The sequence below is a fragment of the Molossus molossus genome, unplaced genomic scaffold (genome assembly GCF_014108415.1).
Source record: "Molossus molossus isolate mMolMol1 unplaced genomic scaffold, mMolMol1.p scaffold_m16_p_24, whole genome shotgun sequence".
Classification (NCBI taxonomy): domain Eukaryota; kingdom Metazoa; phylum Chordata; class Mammalia; order Chiroptera; family Molossidae; genus Molossus; species Molossus molossus.
In genome coordinates, this window is record NW_023425360.1 from 4,991,703 (window position 1) to 5,015,697 (window position 23,995).

General features: G+C 54.4%; 1 protein-coding gene across 1 annotated transcript in view; it reads left to right on the plus strand.

Annotated features, from left to right (window-relative positions):
- Positions 1 to 23,995, plus strand: part of NTRK3 (neurotrophic receptor tyrosine kinase 3) — a 315,656-nt gene that overhangs the window by 159,483 nt on the left and 132,178 nt on the right. Inside the window, exon 13 of the mRNA XM_036278049.1 lies at positions 16,311 to 16,499. Within this exon, the coding sequence (XP_036133942.1) occupies positions 16,311 to 16,499 (189 nt within the window). The remainder of the gene's footprint in view (positions 1 to 16,310; positions 16,500 to 23,995) is intronic.

Below are 23,995 nucleotides of genomic sequence, written 5' to 3' on the forward strand. Positions count from 1 at the left end.
CATATCAGTCCCAGGGAGCTGCTGAAGGTCTCCCCTGCTCAACCCTTCTGCTTACCAGGCCCGAGGTCTCCGGTCTCTGTGCTGACAGCCCCTTCGAACCCGCTGGCTCCCAGAACCTCATGACCACCCTTTATGCAAAATCAGCTTCCATCACACTTGGTCTCCTTGAGTCTGCCGCCTACTTCTTTACGGCTCTTCTTACTGCCTGACATATTCACGGTTTAGTTTTCCATAGACGGCTGCCTCCTCGTATTACTATGTTGACTCCGGACAGGGACTTTGTTCTGCTCATTGTTGGAACCCCAATCCCCAGAACAGCACCTGGCTCATTGTAGACCCCTAACAAACGTTTGTCCAATATGGTGAACGGACAGTCTTAGGAGGTAAGCGTATAACCCAGTCTGACTCCTGCTAAACCAGAGCTCAGAGAAGTTGAGCGACTTATCTAAAGTCTCGCAGTTAGTAAGGTAGATGCCCCTTGGGACCAAGGTCTGTTTTTAATTTCCAGTTCCTCGTTGGTCAGATACCTAAGTCTGACAAGCTGTTCCTTGGACAGGTGCTTGTGTTGCTGGGACACGTTGTCTGCCATGTTTGCTGGTGACTCCCTGACCATGTACACTCCTCCCGGCAGCCCCATTCCCCAAAGACTGTGCTTGCTCCTCTCCTTCCTCATTGATTTACTAGCACACGCCACTTTTAACTCACTGTTGCAATAAATCTATTAAGTCCTCGTGGTAACAGTCAGCACTAATTATGCTTAAGCTTACAGAACCATACGCTGCGTGGCTGGAGGGGAGATTCAGCTTTAGGACGGCGCCCCGAGAAGTCCTGGTGGCCCTTGCAAAGACTCCATGGGTGCGAATGTGTTGTGGCTGCAGCAGTAACATGCCTGCACAGAGACGAGAGAAGTGGCTTTTAAGTCCTACTGATGTGGGTCCAAATCGACCTTGTCCCTTCCTGATGCGTGGGGCCGCAGTTTCCCGTTTCGCTGGGAGGCGAGGAGGGGGCACCCAGGCTTTGCCTTCCCAGCCTGTCTCCAGGACACGGTGTGGGGTGAGATACCCTGTGTCAGTACTTCGCATCCTGCCCTGTTACTCCAGCTCTTTCCTACGAACGCTGGACATATGTATCACATCCATTATTCTGCATTCTCTTCGGGTACAGAAAGGAAGGGACTGTGTCCATGCACCACAGTGCCCTTGAACTTTACCGGGTCCCCTCTGCATTCCTGGGTGGGTGAAGGGTCAGGCTCAAGTCCACAGACACCTAGAACATTAGCCGTTCTGTTCATGAAGGTCCTTTCCACCTCCAAGAAAACTCATTGCTTGTTTGCATCACCACGCTTCCTTCCTTTGATGAGCAATGAAAAGCATCGGATTGTTCTGATCCACTCGCGTGGCGCGGGAGACGTTCAGAAACACAGACGTCATCAGCGGCCACATGAAAATCAGAGGCTCTCCGACGGTGATCAGAAGTATCAGCGGCAAAGTTCTTGTGTCAGCTCACTGGTACTTCTGTTCTACTTTATTAGTTTTGTCAACATTTACTGAGCGCTGATACCATGTCGAGTGCTTTACATAAATATTTGATTTGACGGATGAGGCAGTTACCGTTCTCAACCCCGCTTTGTAGAAGAGGGGACCGATGCTTGGAGAGATTTCAGCGACCTGGCCGAGAGCATAGTGATGAACAGAGCAGTGGGAACCCCCTTGGGGCCTGATAGTCTTCTCACCTCGATGAGCACCGTTGTCTCTGCGGAGTCAGAGGAGTACAAAGACGGCACCGGAACCAGCCCCCTCCCTGTCTAAGCCTGTTCCTGGGCTGCAGGAGTGAGACGCAGCAGAGAGAGACAGGAGAAGTGACCGGGACGCCTTGGGCTTCAGAAGACTGCAAGAATGGAGAGAAGGAAGTGCCTGGGTGGGTGGTCGGTGAGATGGAGAGGAGGGACCGGCAGGCTCCAGACAGGCCCCAAGGCAGTGGTGAGGGTTAACTGGCTCCCGGGAAGAGCAGGTGTGACGAGGTAGAAATGTAGATCATGTATTTGGGGAATAACAACACCAAAGTATTTTTTTATCCTCATCCGAGGACATTTTTGCCTTTATCTTCAGATAGAGCAGGAGGGAGAGAGAGAGAAACATTGATGTGAGAGAGACGAGACGCATTGATTGGCTGCCACCCACATGACCCCAACCAGGGTGGGGACAAACTGCAACCGAGGTACGTGCCCTTAGTGGGAACCGAACCCGGGTCTCTCCGGACCGCAGGCCAATGCTCTAACTGCTGAGCCAAACCGGCCAGGGCCAAAAAAAGGTTATTTTTATTCAATTAAATGTAGGAATTGTGGTTGGTAGATAATGACAGGTTTGGGGTGTCAAGTCCAAGTTCTACACGTTTATGAATCAGGACACACTTATATAAAATCAGAGAATGAATCTGATGGAAATTCAGCCACAGATTCAAGGAAAATGTCAAATATGCGCTCGCTCTCTGTATTGTTTTTTGTTTTGTTTTTTTTTAAATTACGAATGGCAGACAGTATACTATGGGAAAACTACCGGCCTTGACTCAAGGTGTCTTGGATTGGAATTATCAACCGAGGGACCGTGGACAAGTTAATGAAATGGGTGTGGGTCTCTGCTTCTTTGTCCATGAAATGGAGATAATCAATGCAAGCTTGTGAGGGTTAAATGAGGCAATATTTATAAATTGCTGAGGACAGTTGTTGGCCATAGTAGATAGTCATCTAACAGAAGTTTGATTAAATGAGGAAATATAGGAAAACATAACCCAGCGCCTGGGGTACAGAGGATTCTCCGTAAATAACATCTGGTTCATGTGTGTGCACCTGCTTACACATATATGTTGTGTGGATCACTCAGTCTACCTAGTGAAACTTTGAAAACACACATGTATCACAGAAGTGGAAAGTATTTCACAGATAGACCCTCTGTGAATCCAGGCCAAGATGGGAATGATACCTAGGCTCATTCAAAGTCATCCATTTAGCCCTGGGCAGTTTGGCTCAGCAGTTAGAGCATCGACCGGCGGACCAGAGAGTCCCGCGTTCGGTTCCTGCTAAGGCACGTACCTCGGTTGCAGTTTGTCTCCAGCCTCGGTTGGGGTTGTGTGGGTGGCAACCACTCAATGTGTCTCTCTCGCATCGATGTTTCTCTCTCTCTCTTCCTCCCTCTCTCCCTCCCACTCTATCTGAAGATAATTGCAAAAATGTCCTCGAGTGAGGCTAAAAAAAAAAAAAAAAAGTCAACCATTTAAAAAATAAATGCTACTTATTAGCATCAGGGTTACAACTTGGTGACTTTGGGACCCATGAACTTCTCCCGCTTTGAAATGTGTTTTCCCTGCATGGACTGTGACACACAGACTTTGCATTCCTACCCACCATAGGGTAGGACAATGACCCAAGACCCTGATGTGACATCGGCATTTCCTTTACTTCTCTTAATTGCATGTTCTTAAATTCTGGGGGCAAACCGTTGATAAAATGAAAACCTCCTTCCGTGAAGATGGTATTATGTGCAAATAGCAGCAAACCTACTCAAGGTTTCCCATAGATACATTCCCCAGTGGCTGAGTATAAGAACATCACATGTGTGTCTGTGAGCAGGAGACCTAACAGGTCCGTGTGCGTGTACCTAACAGGTCCTGCTTCCTGTCCAGTGCTTCATGTAGCTTTCTCCAGGCCGATGCCCAGTCACGGACTCCAAACCCTCTGTGATTAGCAGGGACTTCTCACACTTGAAGTTTCTCTTCTCACCATCTCCCCCCTCCCCCCAATTGGTCAATGATCTTAAAATACCATGCCTTTAAAGAGCCTGTTATTTGCAGGCACCTTGGTGGGAATCCTCGATTCACACATTTGCTTATCAGGCCAATATTCCGAATGTTTTGGGGAAGTCAGCGGTTCCGGGTGATATTGACAACAGCCTCTTGGCCGTGGTTGGCGTTCTCCTGAGTGCTACACACTCACCTTCTCCACGGAGCATTTGCGTAGGTCCATGCCAAGATGAGCTAGTTAATGACTGGTGTTCTCTAACCCCACAAACACACCCCTTTCCTGAAACGGACGCTTGAAAATCGGACAGATTGTAAATTCCACCACAGAACATAGTGGAGTGTTTAGCAGAATGCGAACAAACAGTATTGTTACGAAGTCAAAAAGCAAGAAAGCAAACTTGCTTAAAAATAACTGTAACCTCACAGGCTCAAAATTATGCCCGTTGCCCTGGGAACATACACGCACGTGAACGAAGGCAAATAAGCTGTTAAGCATAGGGTTTAAAATAGACGAGGCATACTATAGGAGCAGTCCGAGCCTCCCTTCCGGACTCCTTGTGCGTGGTGTACTGAGCAGGAGAAAAGGTTGCTTTTCTCTCCCTGGGCCCACCAGCCACTGCACCCTCAGCTCCAGGGTTACTTCTGCACATCTTTCATCAAGCACGGGAGAAAAATCAGTTTTTACACACCTTGCCAGGTCGTAAGAAACATCCTCTGATCCCTCGGTTGTCCTGGCTCTGTTGGCATTTCATGTCCTCCCACTGTTTCGGGACAGCAGCAGGTTATGGGGGACTTTGCAGGGAGGCACTCAGAGCTCCGAAGAAGTAACGTGACTTGTTCCTGCTTGCGCCCAGCGTCCTCACGGCAAGGCCGGGGCGGGAATCTGGATTAGCACTCGGGGCCCTGGCGGCACCCATTACTGCTCTTGCCTTCCACGCCAAGTCTTCTCCCCTGCTACGACGGTCTGACTTTGACAAGATCTTGATTTCCGCTTTAATAATCCCGAGCCTTCCCTCGACACCGCAGCAGAATTAAATCTGAATACGTAGCTTACATTTCATCTTGACATTTTCTTTAGAAGGCAAAGGAAAAAGGAAAAAGGGAAAGGTGGGTAGAGAGTCAGGCTTCCCATCACAGAGCGGAATTCTGCTCTTTTATCAGGACTCTTTGTTTAGATCCTCTTGGGGGAAAGTTAGGGCCAAGGGCTGCTTTCCCAGCCTCCAGGCTCTCTGGTTACCCCTGGAGACACCAGGGGTCTGTGCATCCAGAGAGCCAGCCTCTGCGGGGAACGCACCGGTGTCAGCATTAAGCGATCTGGCTTACAGATAGTCTTGTCCGTCTAATTGATCTTGAGTCATCGCCGTTGCTGTCAGAGATGTCTGTTCCTTACCCATAATCCTCGTCACTTTGATAGCCCGTCAGGAATACGGGACTTGCCTTCATCCAATAACATTATGAAATTGATACTGACACTTCCATTGGCACTAATTTCTCTAAGAGATTGGAGCCAGAGGACAAGTGGTTTAGCTTCATGGCAGTTAAGCTTTCCAAGTAGATCAGGATGGCCGAAGATTGATTGACCTGCGCCCGAGGGAGGGGGGGGGGAAGGGAGCGAGGGAGAAGAGGGAACGGAAAATCAATGGCTGCATCATCATCACCGAGTGATGCGCGTGGACCGCCCGAGAAGGACAGTGTCCCGTATGGACGTTGTGAAGGTACACCCCAAGGCTGCTTCAAAGGACGTTTGGAAAAGGAGGAGAGAAACATGTTGGCTAGCGTGGTTCACATCCTCACTTGTGACACTGCTCCCTAGTGGCTGGGGTCCAAAACAGCCATCGAGTCTACCCAGGGCTGTCTTTTCTCCACCCAACACTCCCGCACATAGAAGCCCAAAGCTGTTGTTATTTTATTTATTTTTATTCTTTTTTTTTTTTTAATCCCCACCCAAGGATATTTTCCCACTTATCTTTAGATAGAGTGAGAGGGGGAGAGAGAGAAAGAGAGAGAGACATCGACGTGAGAGAGACACATCGATTGGTTGCCTCCCACACAACCCTGACCGGGGCCGGGGACTGAACCACAACCGAGGTACGTGCCCTTGGCCGGAATCGAACCTGCGACTCTTCAGTCTTCTGGCTGACTCTCTAACTGCTGAGCCAAACCGGCCAGGGTCAAAGTTATATTTTATTAGGGTGACTGTTTTATTTATCATTTAAACGGAAGTAGGCATATTCATAATTATGCTGGAACAACGGATGTTTACAAGGGCTATCTGGGAAGACTAGGATGCATGATCACCCTCCTCTTAATCACGGACCACTAAGCATAGCTGAACTGAGTGAGGACCTGTTTTCTCTTGGGCGGGGTCCAATTCCTTATTCGGACCTCCTTTCGGTTAATGGATGATGAGGGGGGTCAGCACCTCTTACCTTGAATTGCTCGGTTTAATATGTTACGAATTGGTAGGCTTAATAATATTTCCCGGTCGGAGTTAGTCTAAGAACAACACCTTAGAAGCGACTGCAGGAAGAATGGGTGCGTTCAGACCGGACGATTCGCTCTTTGAATTTCTTTCCTTTGTACCAATTTGGCCCATGTTTAGAAAAATAAATGGTTGACTCAGTACTACTAGACTCCCCCCACCCCATCCACGTCACCACCCCTTTCTGGGGTGTTTGGTTTGAGTGATCCGTATCCTTGATAGATTGCCCTTAAGTATAACCGATCCGGGGACATGTGTTGTCTGGCGAGGTGGGGAAGGGTTGCAGTGATAAAGACACTCAGACCAGGAAGCCTCCTGCCATCTGCTCAACGCATCATAAACTGGTTTGGTTTTATGTGTGAGTTTGTAGCCATTCCTGCCCAGAAGCACGTCTGCGTGAGCACACGTGGGATTGGGGCACCTGGAGGCGGGCCCGGCGGGGAGCACACATGTCACCTCATGGCTGTGCTCTGTGTGACTCAGGGACCTCCTGTGAGAACACGGCACCCCGCGTGCTGGCCGGGCCGCAGAGCCCTGCGCGGGGCAGACGCAAAACGGAGCAGGCGCTGCAGTAGACACAGCGCACCAGGGAAGAGGTTGCAGAACGGATACAGTGTTCCTTCGATTGATTCTGCTGCTGTATTTATGCCCTTCCCACGCTGGAGCTGACTCGACCCTCTGCGCCCTCCTCAGATCTGCTGCAGCGCTGATCCAATGAAACACTTATATCATTTTTATGGCGTGTCTGGGAGGGATGCACAAGCCAGGAGATTAATAGGTGTTGCTGCAGTCCCTGCCCAGCTGCTGCCCAGGGGTGTGGGGAGAAGAGGCAGCAGCCAGGGCTCGAGGTGTCTTGGAAGTGGTGGCTACCAAGGGAGCGAGTCCGGTGGCTGGAGCAAGGCTTGTTTGCAGGGATGACGCGTGATGGACCTCAAGGCGTTTGCTAGGCTGGGGGTCCTTCTCAGGGCCGCCTTCCTTTCTCTCCGGCCCCGGCTTGGGACTCCCATGTGACACTCTGCTGCCCTGGGCACCCCTGGAACGCGGTCCTCATCACCTGTGCCATCTCCATGGGTTTATTGTGTGTCCCTGCTGTAGACCTGGGGCTCTTACGGCCTGTGTGTCCCTTCCTCCCTCGACCTTAGCTCAGGGCCTGCTCACGAGGCAGGATTTGGAGAGCACGGGGGTGGGAAGGGCCGATTTGGGAGGTGTAGCCTGAATCAGGAGCTGAAATGTCAGGTCCTGGAATGGGCTCAGTGCTACAGTCTCTGAGAAGTTGCTGAACTCATGAGATCTGCCAGCACCTCCCATGCACATCCCTTTGGTGGGGAGTCCTCCCAGCTCCTGGGGGGGGGGGGCATTTTGGCTCTTCCTCCCCACTGGCGAGTTGAGATTCACGACCACCCTTCACGTTTCTAAAGGGTGTGCTTTGGAGGTGAGCGCCAAAGAGCCGAGTTCGAGTCTCCGCTTTCCCCTGACCGTGTGAAAGGTCGCTTTCACAACCCGGGGCCTCGGTGTCCTCACCTGTGAAATGGGGAGCATGCTCCCTGTCTTCAGTGTCTGCTTGGGTTGCTGTGGTGACTGAGGGGGCGGGCAGGAAACTGCCTTGTGAGCAATGATGTGTCCCACAGATCCGAGGAGTCTCCCCGGCTATGCGGTTCTGGGTTTAATGCAGCCGGTCGTGAGATCCCTTCATTCTAAAGGGCGCTGTGGTCTGTAACTCCCGCCGCCTTCCCTCCTCGACGCTCCTAGGAAGCCCCCTGCCTCCCCAGTGAGCATCTTCCACTAAAGGAAAAAGTACCTTTCTTCGTGTGACCCAAGGTGATGGGCTCCCCATCAAACCCAGGTGAGCGGAGTGTGACCCCTCGGGGCTTGGGGAGGAGCCAGACTCTCAGAGTGGCCTGGGAGAGGCTGTGGGTTGTCTGCTTTCTCTCCGACGGCACGTCCAGGCCTCATTCCTGATCTTAGATTCTGGAGCGTCGCAGTCCCGAAGTACTTAGTCCTAGACCGCCCTGAGTCGGGGCCGAATGAGTCTGTCCCAGGGGAGTGATGGGGAATGCGGCCCCCGGAGCCCCACAGCTCCAGCTGGACTCAGGAGGCTGTCTTACGAGCTCTGTGACCTTGGGCAGACCACTCGGTGCTCAGACTCTGTGACGGGAGCCACCTCAGCGAGCCACCGTGAGAGCACAGGTACGCAAGGCCCGGGCTGTGCACCGCGGTCCGTGACGCAGCTGTTGTGCGGTCTGGTTTGATACCAGGTCGTCGCTCTGGGCAAAGAAGCAGGTGTTCTATAGATGGCCGTAGGCCCTGACCTCACTCCACTTGTATTTAGAAATACCGGGCGCAGGGTGTCCTCCGGACGTGCCTTGTGTAAGCTGCTGCCTAGGAAGCGGCGTGGGAGGCCCACACCACGGGGGGGGGGGGGGTTTCTGCTCGGGAGGCCCTCTCTCAGGGTGTGCCCTGGAGACCCCGGTTTTCCTGGAGAGAGTCTTCTGTCCCCTCGGCATGAGTCCTTTCTGTCTCCTCTAACGAGCTGTGCCCCATGTTGACTTAAAAGAACCTCACATGAAACCATGCACAGGTCAACCAATGGGTTTTTATTTTTTATTTATGAAAAAAAATGTTTTTCTTGTTATTGATTTTTTTAGAGAGAGGAAGGGAGAGAGAGAGAGAGAGAGATAGAAACATCGATGAGAGAGAACATCAACTGGCCGCCTCCTGTATGCCCCCTAGTGGGGATCGGGCCCACAACCTGGGCATGTGTCCTGAGCGGGAACCGAACCGGCAGCCTCTTGGTGCGTGGTCCACGCTCAACCACTGAGCCCCACCGGCCGGGCAACTAATGAGTTTTTAGATGCTGAGTCCTCTTGTGAAGTAGGTCAGGTCAGAGGCATCTGGGCTTAGCCCACAGAAACCTGGCCTCCCACTCTCTTGGTTGAAATCAGATTATGTGACGTCGTCTAGTAGGTGCAGAAAGTGACATGAGTGAGTGAGGAAGGGCACAGAGACGCGGTGCCTGACGGGGCAGCGGCCACTACTGCACGGTCTGAAATGACGGTCTCGTCCTCGCCGGAAGTCCCTGAGATGCTGGGGAAAAACCATGGCTCATCCTTTGGAGGAAATAACACCTCTGCCTTGGGGCAACACAGCCAGTGACAGTACAGCGCCCGAGCTGTGCTTAGAAAGTTAGCGACTTGAGCTGTGATCTCTGTGGGGTTTGGGTGAACACACCAGCATTGTGCAACTGGAAGGGAATTCCTCGCTCCCTGTCCTGCCTGGGATGCTCTGCATATTGTCTGCGTGAAAAGTCTGTGCAGAAATCTGATGACATTTGCCTTCCCTCCAGGCTACCCATGTCTCCCTTCTCAGGCCCCTTGCTCCCTGTCCTTCTTCGGCCTCTGAGCTCCTTTAGGGGGGCTGCCCTTCCAGCTGCAGCCTGGTGCACGGCCGCGGGTCTCAAGTTCCCCGGAAGAGTCGGGAGCCCCACCCCTAAAAGCAGCCAGCTCTCGTCAGTGAGTCTCAAGGCCGTAAAGACCGGGAGCGGGAAGGAGACGCTGGTCGACCCATCACAACCTGTCCCGATAGCAGAGAAACAGGGCTGGAGGGTCAGGCGGTATGTGCAGTGTAATGAGCCCAGACTTCCAAGTCAGATGGATGCGGGTCCTCCTGCCGTTTATTAACTGTGTGACCTTGGGCCAGTTATAAAACCCGAGGCTCCCATTTCTTCAGCCGCGGTTACTGGAATAGCAGGCTCTCTCCCTGGGTTGCTGCGGTGATGAACCGAGCTAAGGGAAATCATGTGTTCAGGGTGCTCATCCTGCCTTCTCCTTCCTTAAATGGGCTCTCGGGCAGCTGGATCAGCGGCCTGATTTCCAATCACCGGGCGATACCTCCGAGTTATGAATGCTACGAGGCATGAACAGTGCCTTTGGCTCCTGTAACAGGCGGGGAGGGGATTGGAGCCGGAGAATAAAGCTTATCTTGTGGGAAATGACTCAGGGAGAGAGGCAGAGAAGTATGGAGGGCATGCCTTGTTGGGCAGGCTGCAGGGCCTGGGGTGCCCTGGGGATCACTGTGGCCAAGTCTGTCTGGACGCCAGAGGAGGCAGAGGGGAGGGTCCAGGGACGAGGGTTGGTGACTTGTCACCAGGTAGGCTGCTGGGCACGGCCCATGTTCGCTTGGCCTCTGTCCCACATCTGCCAATAAAAATGAAGAAATTGATTTTCTTGCGTTTGCCTGCGAGGACCAGGCTCCTTTGATGAGACCGTAAGCGGAATCCCTCTCTGAGCATGACTCTGCTTCACTTACCCTGTTTCATGAGGTCCTGCTCTCCGATTTGTGGATGCCGGGCTCTCACCCACCAGGGACACGCCAATGTTGGGTTTTTATCAGCGGGTTTCAGAAAACGTCGTTTTCTTAATTTGGAGGTCGGCTTGTTTGTTTCGTCCTGACACATCGAAACAGCACGAGAATCCTCGTTTGTGTCGCGTACTTCCTAAGTCGGGTCAGGAGGCGGAGGTGTCGTTTTCAGTAGCGGAGGCTCTATGTGGACCACAATTCCGTCAGAGCTCAACGTTGGGACAGAGAGTTGGGAGGAGGCGTTTTCAGATGAAACGCATCATTGAGGACAATCAGCCCATCCGGGCCACAAGGCACTCTGGAGAGATGTGTTGAAGACGGTGTGAAACGTACACACCGTCTGAAGGAAAGGTTAAACAACGTTAAATGGAGATGGCTCCATGCCTGTATCAGTCAGCACGAGCTTGGTTATGCTGTGATAACAAATAGCGCTCCTGCCAAATTCGGCGACTTAACCCAGCAGAGCTCACTGATGCCCATGTGCGTCAAGTACTGGCTGGACTCCTCAGCTCCATGCCAGCCTCACTTGGGGACTGAGGTTCACTGGGGGCTGCTTCATGCCCCCACAATTTCCAAGGCAGGAAAATGAGAACACGGCAGATCACACACTGGATTTTTAAACGTGAGATATAAATGACATATATTGGTTCCAGGTGTGATCACCACAATAAGTCTAGTTAACATTTATCACATCACATAGTTAGAGATTTTTGTGTGGGATGAGAACTTTTGAGATTTGTTCTCTTAGCAACTTTCAAATATACACTACAGTATTACTATCATCACCATATAGTCTATTACATCCCCGGGACTTATTTATTCAATTTAATTTATTTTTATTATTTTTTTTTATAAAGTATTTTTATTTGTATTTATTTAATTTTTAATTTTTAATTTTTTTATCCTCACCCGTGGACATTTTTGCATTTACCTTCAGATAGAGTGGGAAGGAGAGAGGGAGGAAGAGAGAGAGAGAAACATCAATGTAAGAGAGAGACATCGACTGGTTGCCACCAACATGACCCCAACCGGGGCAGGGGACAAACTGCATCCGAGGTACATGCCCTTAGTAGGAACTGAACCAGGACTCTCTGGTCTGTGGGCCAACGCTCTAACCCCTGAACAATCTTTTGATCCCCTTCGCCAATTTTGTCTACCCCACTCCTCATCTCTGGCAACCAACATGCTGTTGTCTGCATGTATGAGCTTGTTTTTCTTTTTTTTAGAATCCACATGTAAGTGAGATCATATGTATTTGTCTTTCTCTGTCTGACTTATTTCACTTAGCATAATGTGCTCAGGGTCTATTCATGTTGTCCCAAATGACAGGATTTCCTCCTTTTCATGCCTGAATAATATTCCATTTGGCCTGTGTGTGTGTGTGTGTGTGTGTGTGTGTGTGTACATGTGCACGTGTATGTGTATTTACAACTTTTTTTATTCTGTCAGTGGACACTTAGGCTGTATTCGTATCTTGGATATTGTACATAATGGTGCTCTGAACATGGGGTACGGAGATCTCTTTGACACAGTGTTTTTGTTTCCTTTGGACATATTCTCAGAAGTGGAATTGCTGGTTACAGGGTAGCTGCACTTCTACTGTTCTGAGGAGCCTCTATTCTGTGTAGCGGCTGCACCAATTTGCAATGCCACCCACAGTGCACAGGGGTTCCCTTTTTTCCACATCCCTGCCGATACTTGTTTGTTGATTTTTTTTTATGTTAGCCACTGTGACAAGTGTGAGGTGATGTCTCATGGACACCCCGGATTTAAAGCTTCCATGTGGAAGGGATGCATATCACTTCTGCTCACTTTTCTTTAGCCAAAGAAAGTGATGGGACAGGACCTGACTTCTAGGGGTGCAGTCCCTCCAGGTGCCGGGAAGTACTTGGTGAACCACTCGGTGAGACCGAACCCCTACCTTTGGAGGAAGCATAGGCACATATGAAAGAGTATAGAAATAGATGGATTCTGGCCCCCAGATGTTACAGTTTAGCCATATATGTTGGCTTTGACTGCCCAAAGCTATCTTAAATGGTTTAGTCCAGTCTTGAAAACATTTGCTCATCTGTTCCTAGATGCCTTCTTTGACGGGCTCACATATTCACATCAAGTTCTAGCTGTTTTTAAAAAATACTGGCTGTCAGCCATACTAGAGGACATGTCTAGTTTGTGGGGAAGAAGAAGAACTTTAGAGATGGACAGAGGCTCAAACACAGGCTTCATCCTCTCCCCTTCCCGGCGCCGCTTTCTTTTCTTTCTCTGTTCCGTCTGTCTCTGTCTCCCCATCTCTCTCTCTCTCTTTTTTATTAATCCTCACCCAAGGATATTTTTCCATTGATTTTTTTTTTTTCTTAGAGTCGGAGGGAGAGAGAGAGACACATCAATTGGTTGCCTCCCACATGACCCTGATTGGGGCTGGAGATCGAACCTGCAACCCAGGTACGTGCCCTTGACCGGGAATCGAACCCGCAACCCTTCAGTCCATGGACTGACGCTCTCGCTACTGAGCCACGCGGGCCAGGGCTGTCTCTCTCTGCTTTTAATCAGACGTTGGGTCTTTGGATGGAGCCTTTGGTTTCTTTATCTTTTCTTTCCTGTTTACCATCTCTTTCCTTTTTTGTGTGACTTTGGGGGGGGACATTCCCTTGACTTTATCTCCCACTCTTCTCTGACTCTCCGAGTTTGGGGATCATACGTCCCGAGGACTTTTTCTTTCTTTTTTTTTTTTTTAATCCTCACCCGAGGACATTTTTCCATTTTTTGTTCAGGCAGAGTGGGAGGGAGAGAGAGAGAGAGAGAAACATTGACGTGAAAGGGACACATCGAGTGGCTGCCACCCGCACGACCCAACCAGGGCCGGGGACAAACTGCAACCGAGGTACATGCCCTTAGCGGGAACCGAACCCGGGTCTCTCTGGACCGCAGGCCGACGCTCTAACCGCTGAGCCAAATCGGCCAGGGCCCGAGGACTTTTTCTTACACTTTCATCGTTCATGTTTTTGGTGTCCTCCTGTTTGCTGGGTGCGGTGCCTTCGTCTGTCTCCCCAAGGCTCTCGGTGACGTTTGGGAAGCCCTTCTGTTCCCCGCATTCCTGTTTCCTCCGGGTCCCCAGTTTCAGCCAGTTGGAGGCTTGGCTGCAGTGCCCAGTGGCCCTGGACTGTTTCTTCACACTCGGGACCCGAGCACCAGAAAGTGACTGAGATCGTGGCCGTGCGCATGGGCGGGGCTTGTCAAGCGTCCGGCTCCACGAAGGTGTGATCTCAGAGTAAGCTTGTTCTCACCGGGAGACCCTCAGCGGTCACTGCCTAGCTGTCTGTCTTTCCTGAGGCCTTTAGGTTCTCAGAGCAGGGTGCTCTAACTTCCTGCAGGGGGCGCCGTGAGTCGAGATGGGGTGGTGGTGAAGGGGTAGGCAGTGCTACATTCCTGGTGTCCGTTGTTCTGGGAGCGGGAAGACGAGGTCCAACTTCACGCTTTAAACCAGGGGGCCTCTGAGCCTTTCAGGGTTAATTTTCTCTGAGAATAAGCCACTGGTTCTAGCGGGATGGGAGCGAGGGATGGCCTGGGTGCCTTGTTCCATCCCTGAGTCTCACCCCAGCCTTGTGGGTACCCCGTCCCTTCAAGTATGGGGTCTCCGCAGCACACCCGATCCCGTAAACACTCCCCGTGCAGACCGCCGGCCCTCCAGTAGCTTCCTCCTCCGGTTTCTCATCTCCCAAAACGTTGAAATATTGTGTTTCCTCCCCTCTCCCCTCTTCCTTCTCTGTGTGCACAAACATGTCTTTAATCTTTTCATACTTGAGCGGCATTTGGGGCGAGAAGGAGGGTAAAGACCGGGGCTCAGCTTTCTGTGTTCAGCTGGAAATCACTGTGACGTTTCTCAAAGATTCGACAGGGAGACAGGCCCCTTTCTGCCGGGGGGAGCGATCACCGCGAAGATTCGGGCGACCACTAATCTCGCTCCTCCAGTCGGAGATTTGTCGTGGGTCGAGCCCGTCTGTGCCGACGGGATGGAATTCCGGGGGCTCGCTGTGCGTGTACCAGGCTCCCATTTAGTTCTGCCTCATTGACGCCTCCCCTCGCTGCCCGATGAAAAGTGTTCTCCCCATAAACCGAGTACGAGGTAATGGATTTCCGCCGTGCAAATATCGTTCGAGCCGCCACACCAGATCCCGGCAGGTGCTTTGTCTTGGGACCCCGTGTCTTGCAAAGCAGCCGTGTAAAACACCAGCTGTACGAAGCCACACACGGTCACAGCTCCCTCACCCTGTAGGACTTCTATTTGTGCGTAAGGGGGCATCGCCCCACCACCCAGAGTCACCGCTCTACCCAGACCCCCGCGTTGAATCTCCTGGCCCACCTGTGTTTGCAAAGAACTGTATTCACTGGGTTCCTTCTTCCGGTTAGAAAAGGGTGGCGTTGGGGTTGGCGGAGACACAAATGATGTTCTTGGAAGCCATCGGGCAGTACGGGTCTGCGGAGGCTGGGACAGCTGCCCGATGCCCGTAGGCCGCAGTGATGCAGTCTGATCGCTGTCCTTGTAAAGGCTCAGACTCCATCCAGGCCCACCCGGATCCTCTGCCGCGGGCTGGGGACACCTGATGGCAGAGCCCAAAGAAAGTCGAGTCGCACTGCTAGCGGCCTCTGGCGGCCACTCTGCAAGGCCCTGGGGAGAGGTCCCAGATCCCAAGCATCCATGGGACACACATGACAGCCCTTGAAATGCAGATGCCCAGGCTGCACCCCGGCCAGTGGGATCAGACCCTGGGGCAGGGACCTCACAGGGGCAGTTCTGCACGTTCCTCGAGGGGGAAGGGACAGCATGTGGGCTGCCGCCAGGCTGCGGGGTCGTTCCCTTTCTCTGTCGAAATCCTGCTGTTGCTCTATCAGCAAAGCAACTTATTTAAAACTTTTATTATTTATTTATTTTAATCCTCACCCAAGGATATTTTTCCATTTATCTTCAGACAGAGTGGGAGAGAGAGAAAAAGAGAGAGAGAGAAACATTGATGTGAGAGGGACCCATCAACTGGCTGCCTCCCGCATGACCCTGACCAGGGCCGGGACGAACCGCAACCAAGGTACATGCCCTTGACCGGAATCGAACCCGCGACTCATTGGTCTGCAGGCTGACTCTAACCACAGAGCAAAACCGACCAGGGCTAAAACTTCTATTATTAGTAGTATTATTTTTCTTCATTGATTTTAGAGAGAGAGGAAGGGAGAGGGAGAGAGAGAGACAAACATCGATGAGAGAGAACATTGACTGGCTACCTCCTGCACGCCCCCTACTGGGAATCGAACCCACAACCTGGGCATGTGCCCTGACCAGGAATCGAACCGGCGACCTCTTGGTGCAGGGTTGACGCTCAGCCATGGAGCCACACCGGCCAGACAGTTTTATTATTTTGAACTACTTTGGACTTGATGAAAGTGAAAATCATTTGTGTCGTGGTCGTTTCCGGTCACGCTTTTATTTTTATGCCGTGATGTGGTAGAGTTTCCGCCCCTGAACGAGAGGTCAAGTTTGGTCTCTGAACCCAGAATCCAGGTACCGAGGAGGTCCGTCCAGCGAGTGTGCTGCTGCTGCGGGACATGGCGGCAGAGGGGACACGGTGTGCGGGCGGCCGGGCCCCGGCACACGTGCCTCACCGGGCCCGTGTCTCTCTGTGTGCAGGTCCCGTGGCTGTCATCAGCGGCGAGGAGGACTCCGCCAGCCCGCTGCACCACATCAACCACGGCATCACCACACCCTCGTCGCTGGACGCCGGGCCGGACACTGTGGTCATCGGCATGACCCGCATCCCCGTCATCGAGAACCCCCAGTACTTCCGTCAGGGACACAACTGCCACAACCCAGACACATGTGAGTACCGCAGTATCACGTTGTCCCTTCCGGGGAGGGGAGGATGGAGTGGCGATAGGCCACGTGGCTGGGGTTCTGGAACCTTCCGGGCGACCTACCACCTGCTAACCTCCCCCTCTCTCGGAGACCCTCCCTGAGTGTCTCAGAACTTGGAGAATAGCCTGGGCAAGAGGACTCCGTGGGGGCGGAGTCCGGGAGCAGCCTGGAGGCAGGGCCCGGCCCCACATGGCCAGGGGCTCCCAGGGAGGCAGGGCAGGCAAGGCTGGTCTTTTCTGGACCTGGCTTGTGTGTGTGGGAGACGTGACCTGACTCTGTCCAGACAACAGCCCCTGAGGTCGTCGGAGCCTCCACCCAGGCCTCCGCGATGGGACGGGAAGGAAGGGTCGTGAGCACCATTTGAATGGAAACATCTCTCTAGCTGCCCCTCCAGTGCCCCGAGCTGTGCCCTTCCTGAGAACCCGATCAGGGCCCCGTAGGACCCCCCTCCCCATCGGAGGGGCTCACTCAGGTCAGAGGGCCTCAGGGCACCTGCTTTATCCAGGTCTCTCCCCTTCTGCTGGTCCCAGCACCTCTCTGTGTCTGCTGAGCTCTGCTGGGCGTCTCCAGCGCTCGGCCCCTCTGTGGCTCGGCCCTCCCGCCAGCACATGTTCCCCTGCTGGGTCCCCAGGGTCAGTGTAGGCCCAGCAACCGCAGTGCACACCCCGTCCCCTCTCCTGCCCCGCCCCCCAATGTCAGCGACTTCAGAAGGGCACCCAGAGGCCCCTGGAGACTGCCCGAGAGCTGGAAGGGACAGAGAGGTGGGCTAGGTTAAGGCCTTACTAGAGGGCAGGAAAACCGAGGTTCTGGGGGGCCGTGGGTTCCCCTTCTCTGCGCCCAGGCTTCTGCCAGTTGGCTCTTCCGACCTCCTGCTGGTCCCGGGGTGGGTGCAGGACGAAGTCCCTCTGGTCTTGCCGCCCCCTGCTGAGCTCTCTGCGCCTGGTCTTGCAGCAGGGCTGGACCTGACTTCCCATCCGTCTTTGCTTCTGCCCTTCTGGTTCTCGTGAGGGGATCGCCCAGGGGCCGGGCTGGGCTTACGTCAGAAGAAGGTCATCATTTGCCTCCCAATGCCGGGTGTCCCCCGGAATCCGTGTCAGGTTGATCAGACGCCCCCTGTTCGTGTCGGTTGGAGGAAGGGCCCCTGGGTCCGGGGCAGGGGAGGAAAGACACCCGTGTTTCAGGTGCACAGTGGGGCCCACGGCGCAAGGAATCCTTCCGCCGTGGTGGACGCTCTAGCTTTGCATCAGGTTCGCCCTGGACGGACCGGGAGGAAAGCCTTCTGGGACGGCGCCAGGGGTCACGCCGTCTCGGGGATGTCGCTGCGTTTTTCTAGAGCGACGCTGGTATTTGAACAGACTTCGGCACCGCTGTGTGGAGTACGCAGTTGATTCTCATTACCGGCGGTAGCTACGCTGTCTGAAGTCACCGTGAGCGCTGAATCAGGGCGCTGGGAGCCACGGTCCCTAGAGGAAATGCAGGGGTAGGTCCCTGCGCGCCTGTGGTCACACGGTGTTGCCGGCCGGTCCCTGCAGAGCCTGTTTCAGGCGTGCTTCTGCGAAGGACGTCGGGTTTGACGGATGCTGTGGACTCACGGGCGTCACACCCGGGCCCACAGCGCCAACGGACGCCTGAGCGGGGCTCACCTAACACGTGGCTCACCTAACACACCCGGTGGCTCCCCGAGGCGCCCCGACTTCTGGCTCTTAGCGACGTAGCCAGCACTTCGGCACTGTGCCTGGGGGCCATTCCGCCCAGGGGAGTCACCCACAAACAGCACAAACGTGTTAAAAAAAAGTGTTGTTCCGTGGACCACGAGGAGGACCCTAGAAGGCTCGGTTCCGTCTCAGCGGGGACCTGCGTGTCGGGCGAGTCAGGTTGTTTCCTGCCCCTCGCCTGGGTGTGAGCGGCCGTGAAGGCGCCACCAGTGCTGGTTTGGGGTTCCACGTGCATGTCCGCGAGGAGGTGGGTGTGTTGGTGCAGAATCCGGGGATGCTAAGGACGGACTGCGTGTCCCCGAGAGAAGGCTCTGGTTTGGGGTTCCACGTGCATGTCCGCGAGGAGGCGGGTGTGTTGGTGCAGAATCCGGGGATGCTGAGGATGGACTGCGTGTCCCCGAGAGAAGGCTCTGGGCTCTCCGGGCCGTGTCTGTGCCGGTGTGAGGCCTGGTACCTGGTGGTCGGCGCAGCTGCCGACGGTGAACCTGGCACCTGAGAAGGAAGATCGCTCCGGGCCATCAAGTACGTGGGAGCCCCGGGGGATCGAGTGTCCTTGGATCAGGGTCAGGGCCCCGCACCCAGGCGAGGAGGAAATGTTGGGCGTGGGACTCAAAGTGGCCTGTCCAGGGACCCAGACAGGACCTCCGTGTGAAGAACAGGTCGTGGAGACCAGGGCACGCAGGTCACTGACAGGCTCGAAGGACGAGGGCAGACAGCCTGCGTGGGGAGGTCCAGGAGACGGCCCCGGCTCGTCCACCCCTGACATCAGGGAGACGGCCTTTTCCGGGAGCCGCGTGTTTTGTCCCGTCAGTAGGCAGCGGGCGGCTCTTAGCGGTTTTCAGGAAACGTGTAGTGGCGACAGAAACTGTGCAGGGGCCTTGTCAGCGGCGTTGGCTGCCCCTCCCTCCGCGTGTCCGGGGTTGTCTCCGGTAGCCTGGGGGTCACTGCCCTCCCTCCACGTGTCCGGGGTTGTCTCCGGTAGCCTGGGGGTCACTGTCCTCCCTCCACGTGTCTGGGGTTGTCTCCGGTAGTCTGGGGGTCACTGTCCTCCCTCCGCGTGTCCGGGGTTGTCTCCAGTTGCCTGGGGGTCACTGTCCTCCCTCCGCGTGTCCGGGGTTGTCTCCGGTCGCCTGGGGGTCACTGTCCTCCCTCTGCGTGTCCGGGGTTGTCTCCGGTCGCCTGGGGGTCACTGCCCTCCCTCCGCGTGTCCGGGGTTGTCTCCGGTAGCCTGGGGGTCACTGCCCTCCCTCCACGTGTCCGGGGTTGTCTCCGGTAGCCTGGGGGTCACTGTCCTCCCTCTGTGTGTCCAGGGTTGTCTCCGGTAGTCTGGGGGGTCACTGTCCTCCCTCTGTGTGTCCAGGGTTGTCTCCGGTAGCCTGGGGGTCACTGTCCTCCCTCTGTGTGTCCGGGGTTGTCTCCGGTAGCCTGGGGGTCACTGTCCTCCCTCTGTGTGTCCGGGGTTGTCTCCGGTAGCCTGGGGGTCACTGTCCTCCCTCCACGTGTCTGGGGTTGTCTCCGGTAGCCTGGGGGTCACTGTCCTCCCTCTGTGTGTCCAGGGTTGTCTCCGGTAGCCTGGGGGTCACTGTCCTCCCTCTGTGTGTCCGGGGTTGTCTCCGGTAGCCTGGGGGTCACTGTCCTCCCTCTGTGTGTCCAGGGTTGTCTCCGGTAGCCTGGGGGTCACTGTCCTCCCTCCGCGTGTCCGGGGTTGTCTCCGGTAGCCTGGGGGTCACTCCCCCCCCCCCCGGGATTCACAGGCCTTGAGGCCAGGGGCCTCTGCTCACAAAGGCCTCACCAGTCCAGGGAAGTGACGCTGGGACACCTCCTGTCTTCGACGAGACGCTGTCATGAGTGACCGAAACCCCACCCGCCTTGGCACATAAAGAAGCCGGGGCACCTGTGACGCTGCAGATAGGTCCGGGCAGTCCCCCGGGTGGGGCGAGAGACAGGGATCACGGAAGGACAGATGTTCCTATTGCGAGTCCTCTGTGGGTCCCGGGGGCTCCCCATCGGATTCCCTTCCTCGTCCAGTTAAGATTGGTGGTTCCCAGAGGGCAATGGATTTGGGCGAAATGGGGGAAGGGGGTCCGCTGGTCACTAGACTTACCGTGGTGATCACTTTGTTGGGTCAACAAGTAATCGGATTATGATGTTGTGTGCCTGAAACTAATATCATGTCATCATGCCAATATTACTTCACTAAAAAGGGCAAAGCCCCCAAAACGTGTGACGTGGGAAGAAATCACAAGGACCCAGTGCTGCCTGTCCTTAGGCATGGTCTCCTCACGTCCCCCCCGGGGTGGGTTTAGTACAGAAACGCTTCCCATCCTGCACGTGTGTGTTTGTCGTGAGTGGTGGGACCTTTCAGCCCAGCGTGAGTGGGGTGCTCCCGGTTCCCACTTCCTGTCCGTCTTCAGTCGGGTGCACAGCGTGTCCCATGGCGTGTCCCATGGCGTGTCGGGGCCGCGAGGATTCCGAGAGACCACCCTGCACGCCCCCTTATCAGATGCCTGCGTCCCCTCGCCCCCGTCCCAGCAGACGCTCTCCATTGGACCTTGTTCGGAGTTTATGCTGCTTTTCCCGGGATTCCGAAAGAACTGCGTGAGGGTGCTCCTGCTGGGGAGCATATACCGAGCCCACAGCCGAACGAGCCCCCCCTCATTGTCCATTTAAAGCCCCTGGTTCTGAAAAGCATCAGGCAGTGGACACGTCCCTCCTGGTCACACAGCCGATTTGGGACACCCCGAGGTGGGTCTAGAGGGGTCACTGGGGAGGATTACGAGGTGTCTGCAGCAGTGAGGGGCCCTCGTTCACCTCTGTCCCCTTGTGTCAACAACCCTGGGGCTGCCGTGGTTGCACGTGCGGGGCCAGGCGCTGGCTGTGTCGCCGTCACCCCACAGGCCTGTGGGAAGGCTCCTTGGCTTTGCTGAGAGTCCTGGGCTTCTCTGCTCACCCCCTTTCCCCAAACCGCGTCTCAGAAGACGCTTCCTCTTGGCTACGAGAGCAGAGGCTGCTGGGGAGCTAACCTGCCCCCTCCCTTCCCGAGCCAGGACTGTGCCTTTACTCCCCGGTTGTCTCTGTGTTGGAGGAGACGGGCTTCTGCCTTCTCGGAGCCCACTGTTCCCCCTCCATCCCTCTGAGGTTCCCCTTCCTCCGGGGCTGCAGACGGCCTCTCCCTGTCCTGTCCTGGCCAGCCCCCTCCCTCGCCTTCCCTCCGACGCTGTCCGCTCGCCCCTTCTGCTCCCCACGAGCCCTCGCACGGTCTGCCCGCAGCCCCCCTCTTTCCGTGCCCGCGGGAACCCCAGCGCTCCGTCCCTGATCTCTCGTAAATCCTGACCGTGTTCCTTTGAGTCTCTTCCCTTTGTTTGTGAGTCACCCACACTGTGCTAATTTTTCTCCCTTTCATCTATTCAATAAATATTTATTGAGGATTTATGTCTGGCCTTTATAAAAAAAAATTTTTCTTTTCTGATTTGAGAGAGAGAGAAAGGGAGAGGGAGAGAGAGAGAAACATCGATGAGAGAGAACATCGACTGGCTGCCTCCTGCATGTCCCCACTGGGGACGGACCCACAACCTGGGCATGTGCTCTGACCGGGAATCAAACTGGCGACCTCTTGGTGCAGGGTCGACGCTCAACCACTGAGCCACACCGGCCGGACTGTGTCCGGCCTTCTTTTAGGGTCTAGAAACAACAGGTAAAAAGAATCTCGTGGTCCCTGCCCTCAGGGGCTCATTGCCTACCAGAGCTGTGCCCAGGGTACAAGATGGTCCCTCTGCTCCCTCAGGGGCTGCTCAGGGAGCCTCCTGCCTTCTCTTTTGTCTGCTGATGCGTCACCAGCCTTTGTCCCTACTTGCTTCTTTCTAGCTCTCCCGTCCACCTCCCGCCCATCTCCCTCCCCACATCACCCCACACTGGTTTCTTTCTGCACCCCATTCTTCACTCCACATCTGGCTCGTGTCCAGCGTCCAGGGGCCATGCCAAGGCAGTGACCTTTCCCTCCTGGGAACCCACGCCGCAGGGTACATGCCACGCTCTTATCTCGAGTGACTTGGAGTCAGGTCTCAGGTCATCCCGCCCCTTCTCCCACGTGTGTGTCTTGTTTCCCCAACCCGACGTTAAGCTTATTCCAACAAGTCACTCTTACGTGTCAAGCTCCTCGTCTTCTGTGGAAAACACAGCAGGGGACTAGGGTCAGAGCCGATCCCAACGAGCTGTGTGTGGGGTGACGCCTGGCGAGAACGTCTTCCCTCCGCAGCCTGGCCCTCTGGAGATGTCACAGACAGTGGGCAGGGCCTCGGTCCACACTGACGGTGTCCAGACCACGCTCGGGGCTGACCTGCCGTGTGTTTTACCCCGAGCAGCCTTTCCCAGGCTCTCTGAGGGTCAGGCCGCACACCCCTTCTGCCCCAGACCCGCTGACACCAGCATCTGTCCTGTCCCCACCAAGGGGGCCACAGGCATTCGCTTGCACCTCTTGACCCCACAGAAGCCACTGCTGGGGAATGAGGACAGTGTTGTTTCATGGCGCCTTGCTTTGCCCCACGTCCAGGGTAAGGCCGGCTCTGTGGATAGTCTGCTGAGGGTGGGCCATCCCAGGAGAGAGGTGCTGAGTCCCTGTAGTCATGAGGTTGGGTCAGCCTTGGTCTGGCTGTTGGCACTTACCTCACTCTCTGAATTTATAAAATCAAGTCCTCAAGGGACCATGGACCATGGTTGCCTTTAGATGCAGGCATACTTGGCCCTGGCTTAAGTTAGATTTCCTTCCTTCCTTCCTTCCTTCCTTCCTTCCTTCCTTCCTTCCTTCCTTCCTTCCTTTCTCCTTCCTTCCTTCGTTCCTTCCTTCCTTCCTTCCTTTCTCCTTCCTTCCTTCCTTCCTTCCTTCCTTCCTTCCTTCCTTCCTTCCTTCCTTCCTTCCTTCCTTCCTTCCTTCCTTCCTTCCTTCCTTCCTTCCTTCCTTCCTTCCTTCCTTTCTCCTTCCTTCCTTCCTTCCTTCCTTCCTTCTTCCTTCCTTCCTTCCTTCCTTCCTTCCTTCCTTCCTTTTCGTTCTCTCCCTCCCTCCCTTCCCTTTCTCCCTCCCTCCCCCCCCCCTCCCTGCAGGTTTGTGTTTACAGAAAAATTAAGCATAAAGTACACAGAATACTGACATACCCCTCAGTCTCCCCTGGCCACAGTGTCTCCATTAGTAACATGTTGCATTAGTAGGATACACTTGTAACAGTCGATGAGCCACTGTTGATACATTTTTATTCACTGAAGTCCATAGTTTACAGTAGGGTTCACTCTTGGTGTTTGTTGTACATTCTGTGGGTTTTGAAAAAAGCCGCGTGTCTTGTGTCCACCACCACCAGTTTCACACAGAGTAGTCCACTGCCCTAAACATCCTCTCTGACCCACCTGTTCATCTCCCCTCCCCCACCCCTGGCTGCCACTGATCTTGTTACTGTTTCTTTAGTTCTGCCTTTGTTATCTAGTTGGAATCATATCGTGTGTAGCTTCTTCAGGCTGGCTTCTTTCACTTAGAAATATGCATTTTAGGTTCTCCCATGTCTTCCCATGGCTTGAAAGCTGTTTCCTTTTCATTGGGATTATACTTACCGTATGGGTGTGGCACAGTTTGTTACCTGTCCGGTTGGGGGACGTTGTAGTCACCTCCCAGGGCTGCTGTCACCAAGTACCACAGACTGGCTGGTTTCAAACAGCAGGAATCTGTTGTCTGTCGGTTCTGGAGGCTAGAATCCTAATCAA